At 40.9% G+C, this 16,674-nt stretch overlaps 1 protein-coding gene across 1 annotated transcript in view; it reads right to left on the bottom strand.

Annotated features, from left to right (window-relative positions):
• Positions 1-16,674, bottom strand: part of NBAS (NBAS subunit of NRZ tethering complex) — a gene marked incomplete in the record, with an annotated part of 468,052 nt that overhangs the window by 194,453 nt on the left and 256,925 nt on the right. Inside the window, 3 exon segments of the mRNA NM_001192550.1 lie at positions 1,759-1,821; positions 10,035-10,110; positions 10,112-10,169. Of these exon segments, the coding sequence (NP_001179479.1) occupies positions 1,759-1,821; positions 10,035-10,110; positions 10,112-10,169 (197 nt within the window).

The following is a 16,674-nucleotide window of genomic DNA, read 5'->3' as shown; positions in this document are numbered from 1 at the left end:
CAAAATCTTTTTCACAATTTGCTGTACTCTAAAAGCATCAAGTCAGCAAAATAAGCCAAATCTATCACTGCAATACCCAGCTTTAACTCTTAACAACCCTAGTGAGTATTTTGTTATAGGCAAGGCTGCCGGAAAAGCAATAAGCAAAGGATTTTAGAGTTGGAAAACCACAGAAATACCATTAAGGCTCAATCTTCCTCAGGAATCCATTCTATAAACAAACAAATAAGATTCCTGTTCTTATACGGATCTTCTTAGGATATCTGTTCCATAATTATCAGCACTGTATACACACCTTGTTGTTCTCACCAAATCTCACATTTATGAATTAAAGGTCAGATAAAATTTAGTAAATTCTGCATAAAGGTAAGTTTAATGGGTCATGTCACCTGACATTATATACATTAAATATTTATCAACTATTAATGGCTGTGTGGTAAACCTGGAAGAGGAATGAAAAGCTTTCCTTTTTAAAAGGTTAGTAAATTAAGGTGAACAGTGAAAGACTTGTGAATCATCCAGAAACCTACAGGGTCCTACTGTTTGCCTGAGATACTGAAAGCATAATTTGACTATGAACACAATTCATGGTTTACATCCAGGAACATGTGGTGAAATAAATAATGTTTATCATGCAGTAATAACTTTTTATGAAATACATTGTGTTTATTATACTGTATCTCTTTGGGAAAGCTCCTTCCCACTTCATTAGGGAAATAAAGGAAACCATGTAGATTTGTAAGGAATGAATCTATATTAACAAATTAAGTTTTGTTCAAACTATGCTCAATTTTTTAGAGAGGCTATGCGGAGGAGAGAGACATCAAATTAGTAGATTCCAAATACTTCTACTTTACATACTAACATTATCAAGTGATGTTATTATTTATAATTTCTACAATTATATATTGGAAGAGCAAAGTTTATTATTCCTAAAGTTTAATTTTAATGTAAATATTTAAAATTTACATATAAGCACATTATATATAAACATAAAAATGAACACTAGTAAACAATATTACACTTTCTGAATAGCAACTTGGAAATTTTCAGTCTCCAAAAGAGCTTAATATTTCATTTTCACAGTAAAGAATATTGCTAGTTACTACTATAATCCAAATATTCAATCAAATGTAGTATACCAAAAAAAAGGAAACTAAGGGGCAAAATAAACACTGTTTGCTGGTAGAAGTAGCAATTACTGAAGGAACTAATATTTCTTATTTACCTACTAAGTGTGAGGTACTTTAAAAGCTTAAAGTGAAAGTGAAAGTCACTGAGTTGTGTCCGACTCTCTTCGACCCCATGGACTGGAAACTCTCCAGGCCAGAATACTGGAGTGGGTAGCCTTTCCCTTCTCCAGGAGATCTTCCCAACCCAGGGATTGGACCCAGGTCTCCCGCATTGCAGGTGGATTCTTTACCACCCTAGCCACAAGGGAAGCCTTTAATATAATATTAACTTCACATCTTATGAGTTAGATATTACAGGTATTACAGCTAAGAAAACCATAGGCTCAAAGATCACACAGCTAGTAAGTGATGACACCTAGATTTGAACACACTTCTACCAGTCTTCAAAGTTCATGTTTCCACTACTGCAGCATTCTGCTGAGATAAGCTAGTATTAGATTCATTCACTCCTAAGAGAATCAAACAAATATGAGATCAAAGTAGAAATGACCACTGGGCATATTTAATGTAACATTTCTTGGACAGATGTCTTTAATCAGCACAGAACCAGACTCCGTTTTCTCACCTGAGAATGTGCTCCAGTTGGTCTACCATGTCATGAAGCGCTGTGGTGACCTCTGTTTTCTGACTGAAGGATAAAGAAAAAAGAATTAAAATTAGGTTTTAGTAGTAGCTTTTTAAGTAAAATACCAAACTCAAGTTTAAAACAAAACAAAAAAAAACTGATGTTTCCCTTGGACATTAATACATAAAAGCGGTATCATACTGTCCAAGTAAAATGTCAGTCTCATCTCCTACACTCATTCAGCATCTTTCATAACTCAAAAGAGATTAAGATAAAAAATACTAGAACAGAACGATATTTTTTATTAAAGATTAGTGAGACATGGGCAACTATTTTCCTAAAGACTTTTAGTTCAGTTCTGATTGAAAAGCAAAAAAAATTATAAATCGACTGTAGTCTTTCTTTAAAGAAGTGATAAAGAATAAAGCTCTCATTTATTTCTGTTTTTTTTTTTTTTTTAACAATAAAATAGATTAGGAGCCAAGGCCCTGCACAGTGGCTTTGTCCTGGTCTGTCTACACCACCTGTGACTCGTAGGGCTTGTCCATTAGGATTCTATATCCTCAAGGGTCTTTTACATCTCATCATTCACACTGACTCCACTGTAGTATTTTAAAGTGAAGGAGAAGTACATAGTCATCATATAGATAATTCCTACCAGGGAGTTGAGATAACAAGCAAACTCTCTCTCAGGAAAAAATTAGGGGAGACTAGGAGAAACAGTACCATGAAAAAAGATCATAAACTAATAAGAACATGGCTGGTAGGACAGACTCGGTACAGTACAACACGCGTGCCAGTGAAAGGAATACGGCAGAAAAGCTAAGCAACTGCTGTAAAGCCCCCAGCCACCCTCTGCAGCTCTGTGTCCCAACCTCGGAGGGACAGCTCTCAGCTGAGAACAACTGTACCCGACACACTCTGATGCCTTCCAACCAATGATCTGGCTGAATTCCAGCAAGATCTTATGATCTGATAAGAAAACCAAATAAAAATCTCATCTGGCCTTGGAAAATTAAAAGTGACCTACCTTGAACACCAAAGCCTCACTATTTTTAAAACTATCAATTTTTCCTGGTCTAAAATCTATGTGGCAATTATTTCATGCAATTTACAAAGATTATACTATCTTTTAAACCAAGTTTTCAGCCTTGGACTGGAGTGATAAATTAGGGTATATGCCACTTAAAGCCCTTCAAAAACAAAAGATCATTTGTCTTCAATTAGCACACTCATTCAGAAACAATATTCTTAAATTATCATTTTGTAGCTCTACAATAAACGTTTGTCATTGATTTTCAGAATACAATGTTCTTCCTTTGTGAATGACATTCATGAACATAATGACTAAAGAATTTTTTCAGCCAGGTAGAATGTGCAGTCTAGGTAAGACACACAAGAATCTAATATCCTAAATAGTGAATAAATATATGGTTAACCATTTGGTATGTAAAACCATTTAATCACTGAAAATAAACAACTAATCACTAAGAGAATGTAAACTGACAAACTTGGCACGAGGAGCAAAAAGAACCAGAGTAAATATTCTGAAGGCCTATACTTTAATACTAGACTAATTTATAATTGAAATTATTTAGAAAATTATAATAATGAAATACAATCATTAAGAAATGAATGGAACAACAGAAGAGTATCATGCTTTTTCTGTTTACCAAAAAAAATTTTTAAAAGTCTGTTAGATCAGAAACCATTAATCTGAAGCTGGAAAAAAGCTTTTGGACACACACACACACACAAAAGGCATTTCTTAGCCTACACACTCTCTGAAAACAAATATACTCATCCCCTCATTATAGTGAAACTGAAAGTTGCTCAGTCGCATTCAACTCTTTGTGACCCCATGGATCACACAGTCCCTGGAATTCTCCAGGCCAGAATATTGGAGTGGGTAGCCTTTCCCTTCTCCAGGGGATCTTCCCAACCCAGGGATCAAACCCAGATCTTGCACATTGTGGGTGGATTCTTTTTTTTTTTTTTAATTGAAAGATAATTGCTTTATAGAATTTTGTTGTTTTCTGTCAAACCTCAACATGAATCAGCCACAGGTATACATGTATCTCCTCCCTTTGGAACCTCCCTCCCATCTCCGTCCCCATCCCACCCCTCTAGGATGATACAGAGCCCCTGTTTGAGTTTCCTGAGCCATACAGCAAATTCCCGTTGGCTATCTATTTTACATACAGTAATGTAAGTTTCCATGTTACTCTTTCCATACATCTCACCCTCCCCTCCCCTCTCCCCATGTCCATAAGTCTATTCTCTGTTTCTCCACTGCTGCCCTGTAAATAAATTCTTCAGAACCATTTTTCTAGATTCCGAATATCTGTTAGATAGAATACGACATTTATCTTTCTCTTTTTGACTCACTCCACTCTGTATAACAGGTTTTAGGTTCATCCACCTCATAAGAACTGATTCAAGTGTGTTCCCTTTTTTGTCTGAGTAATATTCCATTATGTATATGTACCACAACTTCTTTATCCATTCACGTGTCAGTGGGCATCTAGGTTGCTTCCATGTTACAGCTAGCTGAGCCACAAGGGAAGCCCCCTCATTATAATGTCTACATTAAAAAATATGTTCTCTGAATATCATCATTCAATTGATATCATGACTAAATCCGATCCTCAGAATAGGCAAATTACTGGTTATAAGTTGATAGATAAGCTCTAATTGATATTCATGCCTTTTTGACCTTACTGAAGAACAAAGTCTAATATGTTTACTTTTAAAAATTGCACATGTCAGTTGGAAGTCAATGATTTTACCTAGATGATTCAAGGACAACCAAGGGGGCATCAAGCAGGCGGAGGGACCATCATGTCATTCCTGAAGATCATGTAAAAAGAACCTCCCCAACACTTCTGCCCTATCGGGTGCTTGTTAAGGAAAGGGTTCGACACCCTTTGAGAACAGCACTTTGACTTGAGACACTCTGACATCCACTGGGATGAGGTTTTTAAACGATAGGTAATGATATTTTGCTAAAAAAACTGTTAAAACAATCCACATTACCAGCCCTGTGCTGCCTACTGAACCCCCATGGTTCCCAGAGGTAGACCTGCTTCTCTTCACCAAAGATGTAAAGGAGCCTGTGGTCCCATCGGTACAGTTTTCAGTAATAAACAGATTCTGAGTCCCCCCTGTAATTACACCTTTTCTTTCTACATGCTGCTGCTGCTGCTAAGTCGCTTCAGTCGTGTCTGACTCTGTGCAACCCCACAGACGGCAGCCCACCAGGCTCCCCCGTCCCTGGGATTCTCCAGGCAAGAACACTGGAGTGGGTTGCCATTTTCTTCTCCAATTCTTTCCATATGAAGATTCCCTAAACCTGGACTGAGGAAGAGAAGTATTAACCACTAGTACAGTCTCCATTTAGCTTTACCAGGAACAAGGCTATTTGCCTTGATTCCTTCTTGGGGTCAGCACTTCAACTTTTAATGAAAAGAGATCAACAATCAGGATTTACAAACCACCCAACATTTCTGTAACACAATAGACAGAATGCAAGATTACCCTACCCTCCAGAAAGCAAAACTAAAACAAGACTGACAATCTAGCTGCTCATAAATAAGGCAATTTTCTTTTTTTTTTTTTGGCAATTTTCTAAGGACCCCTATAATGAAAAGCCTTCAGCTTGTCACAAGGCATGCAATCAGATATTATCTAATAAAATAGCAATTATTACTTATTAGATATAAATTAATGGTCAAGAGGAGAAGGTAATGGCACCCCACCCCAGTACTCTTGCCTGGAAAATCCCATGGACGGAGGAGCCTGGCGGGCTACAATCCATGGGGTCGCTAAGAGTCAGACACAACTTCACTTTCACTTTTCACTTTCATTCATTGGAAAAGGAAATGGCAACCCACTCCAGTGTCCTTGCTTGGAGAATCCCAGGAATGGGGAGCCTGGTGGGCTGCCGTCTATGGGGTCGCACTGAGTTGGACACGACTGAAGCGACTTAGCAGTAGCAGTAATGGTCAAGAATCATTAGATATGGAGGAAAGGATCTCACAGTAGAAGCAGAGATGCAAACAAACAAAATATGAAAAATCAAAGATCATGGTCGGGTGAGGGTAATGCAGGGTGTATAGAAGGGGGTTTATGCATCTGTGAAAAAAAGAGTAGGATACGATTTTGTTTTAAAGTGAATAAGGAAAAATTCTTTGAATTTAAGAAAGCCAAAACAAATTTTAAAATTCAAAATAAGGATTAGAAGATAAAACTGCAGAAATTTCCCAGACCATATAATGAAAGATCAAAATGTAGGGAAAAAATAACAAAAAAGGCAGTAAATTTTAAATGTGCAAAAAAGAAAAATAGAAGGGCATGCAAATAAACTAATCAAAGAAACATAACAGGAAGAAAATATAAGAAAGAATAGGCTGAAGGACATCAGTCTCCAGGTTGGAACACACTATGTAATGATAAACCTAGATTCACAATAAAATACATCCTTATATTTCAGAACATTAGCGATGAAGGGTAGGTACTGAAGGATTCCAAAAACAGGAGAAAAAAGCCGTATAATGGCCTTGAACTTCTCACCAACACTGATGCCTCCAAAACTCATAAGCAAAAGGATCATTAACCCAGATTTCCATGCAAGACAAGCCTTCCAAGTGTAAGGATACAACTATGATATTTTTCTGACATGGAACAGTCTTAAAATAAGAATGCCTCTATGTGATATTTGACAAGAAGCTATGCAAGACTGCGTTCTATCAAAGTGAGGGAATAAGTAAAGAAAGGAGAAGATAATAACCCCAGAAATGCAACATAACAACAGAGGAGAGATGACCAATGTACAGCAGAGTAAAGAATTAATCCATATCAGAGGAAGAGAAAAGACAATTGTAAGACGTTTCTCTGAAGTAAGAGAGAGTGTGAAAAAAGAAAGGAAAGATTACTAGGTATTTTTGACCTTGAAAAGGATTTTTCCACTTCTGTCAGAAGTGTGAGGGAAATAAATGGAAACAATGACAAGGAAATTATTCAATACAAGAAAAAAAATGCATAAAAAGGAAATACAATCATAACTAGCTCTGTGTAAACAGTATATACATAATCACAATGATAAAAATACCACTTTAAAAACAAAGCAAAACAAAACAAAACAAAAAATATCTCTTTAACTACACTGAGAAAATTGTTAGGAGAAGTAGGTATGGGGGCAGGGTAGGCTTCCATAAAACAAAGTCAATAATCATCTGAAGTTGGAAAAATCAGTAAACAGTATGAGTATAATATTTTAAAGGACACAGACAAAGTTGAGAAGAGAAAAAAACATGATCTATAATGAAGACAGGTATCCAAGGATGGGGCAGGAGAGAAGCCTACACTTGCTTGTCTATTACAAGTCTCCCAGTACCCTCATTTTAACTAGTACATAACATTATTTTATGGTTAAAGATTAGAAGGGGATTATGTTCCCTTGGACACTTTAATTTCAGAATAGCTCCACCTCACCCCCACCAATCTGTTTTTATTCACGACATGGACTTTTCAAACTGAAGACAAGCTGACCTCTAGAATATCTGTCTGTATTTATCTGGTTTTTTCTTCAAGGTGTTATTTAACTTGTTCTGCTATTCCCTACATTTACTGTAAACCAGAAGTCCAGCTTAAAGTACTGATTAGATTCAGAGTAAATAATTTTACTTCATACTGCTTCTCACGAGGAGGCACATACTGCTAGGCTATCTGACTCTAAGTAATGCCATTTCTGATAACTTGATCAAATGTGACAATAGTCAGACTTGAACTTTATAAATGTATATTTCCCTTATGAAATTACAAAAAAAAAGTTTAAAATATCTGCTAAAGGTAATACTTTGTTACCATGTGAGTATTCCTTCCCCATCAATTTTTCATGTGATTTCAGTACTATTAAAGATGAGACCAGACTTTCTGCTTTATGGCAGAAAGTGAAGAAGAACTAAAGAGCCTCTTGATGAAAGTGAAAGAGGAGAGTGAAAAAGTTGGCTTAAAACTCAACATTCAGAAAACAAAGATCATGGCATCAGATCCCATCATTTCATGGTAAATAGATGGGGAAACAATGGAAACAGTGAGAAACTTATTTTGGGCTCCAAAATCACTGCAGATGGTGATTGCAGCCATGAAATTAAAAGACTCTTACTCCTTGGAAGAAAAGCTATGATCAACCTAGACAGTATATTAAAAAGCAGAGACGTTACTTTGCTAACAAAGGTCCATCTAGTCAAGGCTATGGTTTTTCCAGCAGTAGTCATGTATGGATGTGCGAGTTCGACCAAAAAGAAAGCTGAGCACCGAAGAATTGATGCTTTTGAACTGTGGTGTTGGAGAAGACTCTTGAGAGTCCCTTGGACTGCAAGGAGATCCAACCAGTCAATCCTATAGGAGATCAGTCCTGAATATTCACTGGAAGGACTGATGCTGAAGCTGAAACTCTAATACTTTGGCCACCTCATGCGAAGAGTCGACTTATTGGAAAAGACCCTGATGCTGGGAGGGATTGGGGGCAGGAGGAGAAGGGGACGATAGAGGATCAGATGGCTGGATGGCATCACCGACTCAATGGACATGAGTTTGAGAAGGCTCCAGGAGTTGGTGATGGACAGGGAAGCCTGACATGTGGCAGTCCATGGGGTCGCAAAGAGTCAGACACGACTGAGTGACTGAACTGAACTGAAAGATTACATGAAACAATTATTTCACAATGGGTTGCAAAATCAGTGACTTTTATCATTCATTACACACACACACACACAAATATTTCCTTGGAAAGAAAAGACAGCAAAAAAGAAAGAGAAGGGAGAAAAAGAAATAGAGCATGAGGAGGACTTCTTGTCTAATTAGCTGATTCTGCAAACGAGGAAACTGATGACCACAGCAGTGACTCAGCTGTCATCACAAAGGCATAGAGACAGGCCACTGATTTTTCATTCAGTGCTCTTCCATGTGCTTTTTTAACTTCTCCAGATATGAAATTTATAATATATACTACATTTTTAAAGTTTAGTTAAAGTAATGATTGTTGTGTGACTTTCAAAGAGAAAATACAAATCGGATTTCCATACACCTAAATGATCCAAAAGAATGTTATGTAAATTCCTACTTAAACATAAGCCCAGTTAAAAATTATGTATATTCATGTCCTCAAAAAATTAAAAATAACACTACCATATGATCTAGCAATTCCACTTCTGGTTATGTATCTGAGTAAAACCAAATCACTATATCAAAGACATATTTGTACCCCATGTTCACTGCGGCATGTTTTCCAATTCCCAAGATACAGAAACAATATAAGTACCCATCAAAGGATAAAGGGAAAGAATAAAGAAAATGTGATATACACACATGATAGAATACTATTCAGCCATAAAAAAAAGGAAGTCACCCATTTATGCCTACATGGAAGGACCTTGAGGGCTTTATGCAAAGTGGAAATATGTCGGACAGAGAAAAACAAATACTGTATGATCCCACTTACAGGAGATATCATACCAAAAAAACACAACCAAAAAAGAGGTCAGATTTGTGGTTACAAGAGGGGAACTGAATAAAGGTGGTCAAAAGGTACAAACTCTCAGTTGTAAGATAAATAAATACTGGGCATGTAACATATAACATGATGACTATAGTTAACACTGAAGTATGTTGTATGGGTAAGTTGCTAACAGAGTAAATCCTAACAGTTCTCACCATAAGGAAAAAAGTTTTATTTTAAACATGGTAATCATTTCACAACATATGTAAGTCATTATGCTTAAACCTCAAACTTATATGGTGCTGAATGCTAATTATATCTCGATAAAGATATAAGATGTAAAAAAAATGAGGTATGTATATCCACACATTATCACTTAAAAGTTTTATTCAAGGCAAGGGCCAAGAACAAACAATTCATAGAAGAAATACAGCTAGCCCAAAAATATGGGAAAAGATTAATTAGAAATACAATTTAAAACAAAGACACATTATTGTCTATCTACTTAAAGGGCTTCTTGTTGTGGTGATAGTGATATTAGCTTATTTTTAAAGGATAATTATCAAGGCTCACAAAATTATAGTGACTTCTCATACACTACTAGAAAAAGTGTTTATCTTGAGGCAACAGGTTTGCATATGATTTCATTTTCTTCTTTATTTTATTTTATATTCCCCAAATTCTCTATAATGAACATTCAGAGAAGCAACGTTTTCACTATAACTGTTAGGGTAACAAGACACAACCACAAAAATGGCACACTGTGGATTCTTACCCGTATCCTCTTTGTGGCAGACATTCTAATATGTCATAGCAAAGCGCGAGCTGGTCATTTCGTTCACAGCTATAGATTGCATTCTAGAGCTACTGCCATTAGTTGGTCCTGATCAGGAATGATTTTTTGCTGCAACTAGAGAAATAAAGCATGCTGTGTGAAATGTCAATAGATTTACATTCAGTTTTGCCAATATACCAGTACCACTGTCAATAGAAATATTAAATAGTGCAATTAATCAGCTGCAGAAACAAATCTTGGCTTTTTTTAGCTTACAGACTTTTGGGGTCTTTTAATAACTCTAAATGAAATTGCATTTTAATTACAGAATCAGCAAGAAAAGACAATTTGTACCCATAAGCCTTGCATCTGCTGAAAACAGATTCCTTCAATTTATGACCCATTCAAGATAAAGTAGACAGAAGAAACATAGTGAATTAAAAGGCAATTCATTAAAAACAACATTTCTAACCCTAAAGCCAAATGTTATGTTTCAATTAAAAAAATATATAAAATTCCTTAACTAATATTCAGGAGATGTTCCAAACCTGCTATTTTTCAGTATGCATTAAGTATTAGTCATTTAACTCAACAGTACTGACATTTTTTTCAAAAAGAAGTCACATTGGAATGTGGTAATATTTCATATCCTGAAACATACTCCATATTTCTGATGCAGAAAGATGGCTATTTAGGGTCACTTTTCCATTGCAAGAACAAAGGGTTAAGAGACCATCTATACTCTCTTGACTAACATTCCCCAAGTGACCTTCCCCATCTGTTTCAAAAGTGACTCCCTGGCAGGGTGTCTGTGGAGGAGCTGGACAACTCAAGATGTGGAATAGCCTTCAGTTTCAGAACTGATGGAGAAAACCAGGATCTGGAAACTGCTCTGGGGTATTATGACTTAGCCCAAAGACTGGGAACTAGAGTTCTGGCAGAACTGACCTGCTATAACTATTCCCCGACATGACTCTCTCCTCAGATGCCATTAACCAGTCTCAAAAATCCATGTTCTGTTTAGGACAACCAAAAAACCACACCCTGGTTTCTAAATCGGACAGGCAACTCTGCCCCCCTGTTATTTCCTGGTAGGGTCCCCACCCCTGAGAACCTAGACCTGTGGTGGGAACCCAAGCATAACACTCTCCACTCGAGGACAAGCCCCAGGATGTCTCTTGCCGGAGTCCAACTCCAGCAACCAGGGATTCAATCTGAAGAGATGACGGCGGCGGCCAATGAGGCAGCCTCGTTTCTATGGACTGCCTGTTTATTCCATGTTTAAGATTCTCTTTTATACTTTTACAAAAACATGAGGCCAGAGGTTTGACATCACCAGATGGGTCAACACCGAAATCAGATTGATTATATTTTTTGCAGCCGAAGATGGAGAAGCTCTTATACTGTCAACAAACAAGACCAGGAGCTGACTGTGGCTCAGATCATGAACTCCTTATTGCCAAATTCAGACTTAAATTGAAGAAAGTAGGGAAAACCACTAGACCATTCAGGTATGACCTAAATCAAATCCCTTATGATTATACAGTGGAAGTGAGAAATAGATTTAAGGGCCTAGATCTGATAGATAGAGTGCCTGATGAACTATGGACAGAGGTTCATGACATTGCACAGGAGACAGGGATCAAGACCATCCCCACGGAAAAGAAATGCAAAAAAGCAAAAGGGCTGTCTGGGGAGGCCTTACAAATAGCTGTGAAAAGAAGAGAAGTGAAAAGCCAAAGGAGAAAAGGAAAGATATAAGCATCTGAATGCAGAGTTCCAAAGAATAGCAAGAAGAGATAAGAAAGCCTTCCTCAGCAATCAATGCAAAGAAATAGAAGAAAACAACAGAATGGAAAAGACTAGAGATCTCTTCAAGAAAATTAGAGATACCAAGGGAATATTTCATGCAAAGATGGGCTTGATAAAGGACAGAAATGGTATGGACCTAACAGAAGCAGAAGATATAAAGAAGAGGTGGCAAGAATACATAGAAGATCTGTACAAAAAAGATTTCAGTACCCAGATAATCATGATGGTGTGATCACTCACCTAGAGCCAGACATCCTGGAAGGCGAAGTCAAGTGGGCCTTAGAAAGCATCACTACACATTTCGATATTTGGCAAAACCAATACAATATTGTAAAGTTAAAAAAAAAAAAAAAAAGCATCACTACGAACAAAGCTAGTGGAGGTGATGGAATTCCAGTGGAGCTATTTCAAATCCTGAAAGATGATGCTGTGAAAGCGCTGCACTCAATATACCAGCAAATTTGGAAAACTCAGCAGTGGCCACAGGACTGGAACAGGTCGGTTTTCACTCCAATCCCAAAGAAAGGCAATGCCAAAGAATGCTCAAACAACTGCACAATTGCACTCATCTCACACGCTAGTAAAGTAATGCTCAAAATTCTCCAAGCCAGGCTTCAGCAATACGTGAACAGTGAAATTCCAGATGTTCAAGCTGGTTTTAGAAAAGGCAGAGGAACCAGAGATCAAATTGCCAACATCTGCTGGATCATAGAAAAAGCAAGAGAGTTCCAGAAAAACATCTATTTCTGCTTTATTGACTATGCCAAAGCCTCTGACTGTGTGGATCACAATAAACTGTGGAAGATTCTGAAAGAGATGGGAATACCAGACCACCTGACCTGCCTCTTGAGAAATCTGTATGCAGGTCAGGAAGCAACAGTTAAAACTGGACATAGAACAACAGACTGGTTACAAATAGGAAAGGGAGTACGTCAAGGCTGTATATTGTCACCCTGCTTATTTAACTTATATGCAGAGTACATCATGAGAAACGCTGGACTGGAAGAAGCACAAGCTGGAATCAAGATTGCCGGGAGAAATATCAATAACCTCAGATATGCACCACCCTTATGGCAGAAAGTGAAGAGGAACTAAAAAGCCTCTTGATGAAGGTGAAAGTTGAGAGTGAAAAAGTTGGCTTAAAGCTCAACATTCAGAAAACAAAGATCATGGCATCCCGGTCCCATCACTTCATGGGAAATAGATGGGGAAACAGTGGAAACAGTGTCAGACTTTATTTTTCTGGGCTCCAAAATCACTGCAGATGGTGACTGCAGCCATGAAATTAAAAGACGCTTACTCCTTGGAAGGAAAGTTATGACCAACCTAGATAGCATATTCAAAAGCAGAGACATTACTTTGCCCACGAAGGTTCATCTAGTCAAGGCTATGGTTTTTCCTGTGGTCATGTATGGATGTGAGAGTTGGACTGTGAAGAAGGCTGAGCGCTGAAGAATTGATGCTTTTGAACTGTGGTGTTGGAGAAGACTCTTGAGAGTCCCTTGGACTGCAAGGAGATCCAACCAGTCCATTCTGAAGGAGATCAGCCCTGGGACTTCTTTGGAGGGAATGATGCTAAAGCTGAAACTCCAGTACTTTGGTCACCTCATGTGAAGAGTTGACTCATTGGAAAAGACTCTGATGCTGGGAGGGATTGAGGGCAGGAGGAGAAGGGGACGACAGAGGATGAGATGGCTGACTCAATGGACATGAGTCTGAGTGAACTCCGGGAGTTGGTGATGGACAGGGAGGCCTGGCATGCTGCGATTCATGGGGTCACAAAGAGTGGGACACGACTGAGCTACTGAACTGAACTGAACTTGTATCTTATCTGGAACTATCTTTAAACCCCAGCTTTCCAAGGCCTCAATCAATTCAGATAAAATTTGTTGCAACAAGGCTCTGTCCTTACAAGCTGCCAAAATATCATCCATATAATGTATCAAATATAGATCTTTATACTTTCCTCTAACATTTTGCACAGCTTGGTCTACAAATTTCTGACACAAGGTAGGGCTATTTTCATTCCCTGAGGCAAAACCTTCCATTGAAACCTTCTATAGGGCTGTTTAAAATTAGCTGAAGGGAGACTGAAGGCAAACAGCTTACAATCTTGGAGGGCCAGGGGAATGGTGAGGAAAGAATCCTGCAGATCTGTAACTATCACATTATACCGAAAAGGCACAGCCACTGACAGGTTGCTCCAAAGAGATGAGGGAGGGGCAGAATTTATAGGAGTTTGAGCAGTAAAACCAGGTAGTTGGAACATCAAAAGATTCTGTTAATTAAAGAAAACTCAATGTCTCAATTTAGAGAAGTTAGCCCTTTTCTTCATATCAGATCAGATCAGATCAGTTGCTCAGTCGTGTCCGACTCTTTGCGACCCCATGAATCGCAGCACGCCAGGCCTCCCTGTCCATCACCAACTCCCGGAGTTCACTCAGACTCACGTCCATCAAGTCAGTGATGCCATCCAGCCATCTCATCCTCTGTCATCCCCTTCTCCTCTTGCCCCCAATCCCTCCCAGCATCAGAGTCTTTTCCAATGAGTCAACTCTTCACATGAGGTGGCCAAAGTACTGGAGTTTCAGCTTTAGCATCATTCCTTCCAAAGAAATCCCAGGGCTGATCTCCTTCAGAAGGGACTGGTTGGATCTCCTTGCAGTCCAAGGGACTCTCAAGAGTCTTCTCCAACACCACAGTTCAAAAGCATCAATTCTTCGGCGCTCAGCCTTCTTCACAGTTCAGCTCTCACATCCATACATGACCACAGGAAAGACCATAGCCTTGACTAGACGAACCTTTTTTGGCAAAGTAATGTCTCTGCTTTTGAATATGCTATCTAGGTTGGTCATAACTTTCCTTCCAAGGAGTAAGCGTCTTTTAATTTCATGGCTGCAGTCACCATCTGCAGTGATTTTGGAGCCCCCCAAAATAAAGTCTGACACTGTTTCCAATGTTTCCCCATCTATTTCCCATGAAGTGATGGGACCGGATGCCATGATCTTTGTTTTCTGAATGTTGAGCTTTAAGCCAAGTTTTTCACTCTCCACTTTCACTTTCATCAAGAGGCTTTTTAGTTCCTCTTCACTTTCTGCCATAAGAACATGCAAGACTCTGGCCCCTGTGAAATCACTCCCCTGACATGCCTCCCAGCTGTCTGGGCAGCAGCCTGCTTTTCCACCCTGAGGGGCTGCAGGGTGAGGCCTTCAGGTCTGCAGCGACCTTTGCTTCCTGATAGGGCAGATGACACTTTTCATCCACACAGCTTAAAATAATCAATGTGCCAAAGAGGCACATTTGGGGTCTCACCAGAGTCAGGCCCTGTCTCAGCAACAGCTGCTCCCTATTTAGGGGTTGGTTGGGGCTGGGACCCTTCCCCAGCCTGGGGGTCTCAGGCCCAAGCCTGCTGCAGCGCCCACTGTCCCCACTCGGGCCCCTGCCAGGCCCCACTCAGCCTCACCCCCAGGCCCAGAGGAGCCCCGACCCCACTGCCAGCCCCCCAGCCACACAGGCCTCCCCTCTGAGGGGCACTGGCCCCCCAGTCCTGAGTCCCCGCTCCAGGTGGGGTTTGGGTCCTTCCCGGTTACAGGTCAGCACCCAGCAGCCCATGTGGCCTGCCCTGAGGAGCCTCCCGCAGTACCCCAAGGGCTGGAGGAGTGGGACCAGGCCGGCTGTGCGGAGGCAGGATGCCTGCTGGGCGTCTGGCAGCCGCTGGGAGCCCTGGGCCTGCGTGTCTGTGCAGCCTGTCCTTCCTCCCTCCCCCATACCCCCCTCATTTCTCATGGGACCTGGGGTGGCTCCAGGGGGAGCAGGTGTGCTGGCAGGACGGCTCTGGGCTTGGGGCTGTGCCCCCTCCTCAGGGACAGGGCGGGTCGGCTCTGTGGCCAGGCCTCTGCTCTCTTCAGACCGCAGGGCCACGTGCTCTCCTGTCTCTGTCCTCACCTGTGCGTGAGGCTGTGGGAGGTGATGGCCAGGCCTGGACCTTCCTGTTAGGAGCAAGGCCATCCCACTGGTTGGGTCCCGTTGGGGCAAGGCTCCCAGGCCAGCCTCAGGTGCCCCAGCGGCCCCCACACCGCCCCGAGGCCTGGTGTTCTGACCCTGGACCTCCTCATCTCCTATCTCCCTGGGACAGCTGTGCTCTGCACCCCGGCCCCCCTGTTAAGCCCTCCTTGTGGAGGTATCTTGTGTGCTCTGCGCTCCTGCTGGCGGCACTGACCCAGCAGGCCGTCCTTCGGCCGAGCTGATGTGCATGCTGGGCCATCAGAGGGCGGGGTCAGCATGGGCAGGACGGACACCCACAGGCTGAGTGGTCGTGCCTGCGCAGGCTTGCGTCCTCAACCGCATGGGGTGAGGCTCCCCCGTGGCCTCGGGCCCTCAACAGGCCCCCTGCTCCTGGCTGGAGAGGGGCCGCAGCTCAGCCTCCGGCAGCTTCTCCCCAGGGGCGGGTCTGTAGACAGGATGGCCCGCCTGCAGCGCTGCGGTGACATTCAGGCCTTTGGTTCCGTGCGCTTTCATTTATCGGTTATATGGCTTATTTTTAATCACCTGAAAGTTGCAGAACAGAGCATTTTTGTTTTACCCTCAGAAAGCGCACAAGTGAGCTTCGCCAGCACGTTTTTGGTGTGATGTTAGAGCGCCACGGTCCAGCTCCAGCAGCCACTCTCCCCGCCCGCCTCAGGGTAAGGGAACCCCATTCCCTTAGGTAAGTGAGAGTGAAGTCGCTCAGTCGTGTCCGACTCTTAGCGACCCCATGGACTGCAGCCCACGAGGCTCCTCCGTCCGTGGGATTCTCCAGACCAGAGCACTGGAGTGGGAGCATCGCCTT

Source organism: Bos taurus, chromosome 11 (assembly GCF_002263795.3).
Source record: "Bos taurus isolate L1 Dominette 01449 registration number 42190680 breed Hereford chromosome 11, ARS-UCD2.0, whole genome shotgun sequence".
Classification (NCBI taxonomy): domain Eukaryota; kingdom Metazoa; phylum Chordata; class Mammalia; order Artiodactyla; family Bovidae; genus Bos; species Bos taurus.
The sequence above is the reverse complement of the archived record's forward strand: the minus strand, read 5'-3'. Positions and strand labels throughout refer to the sequence as shown.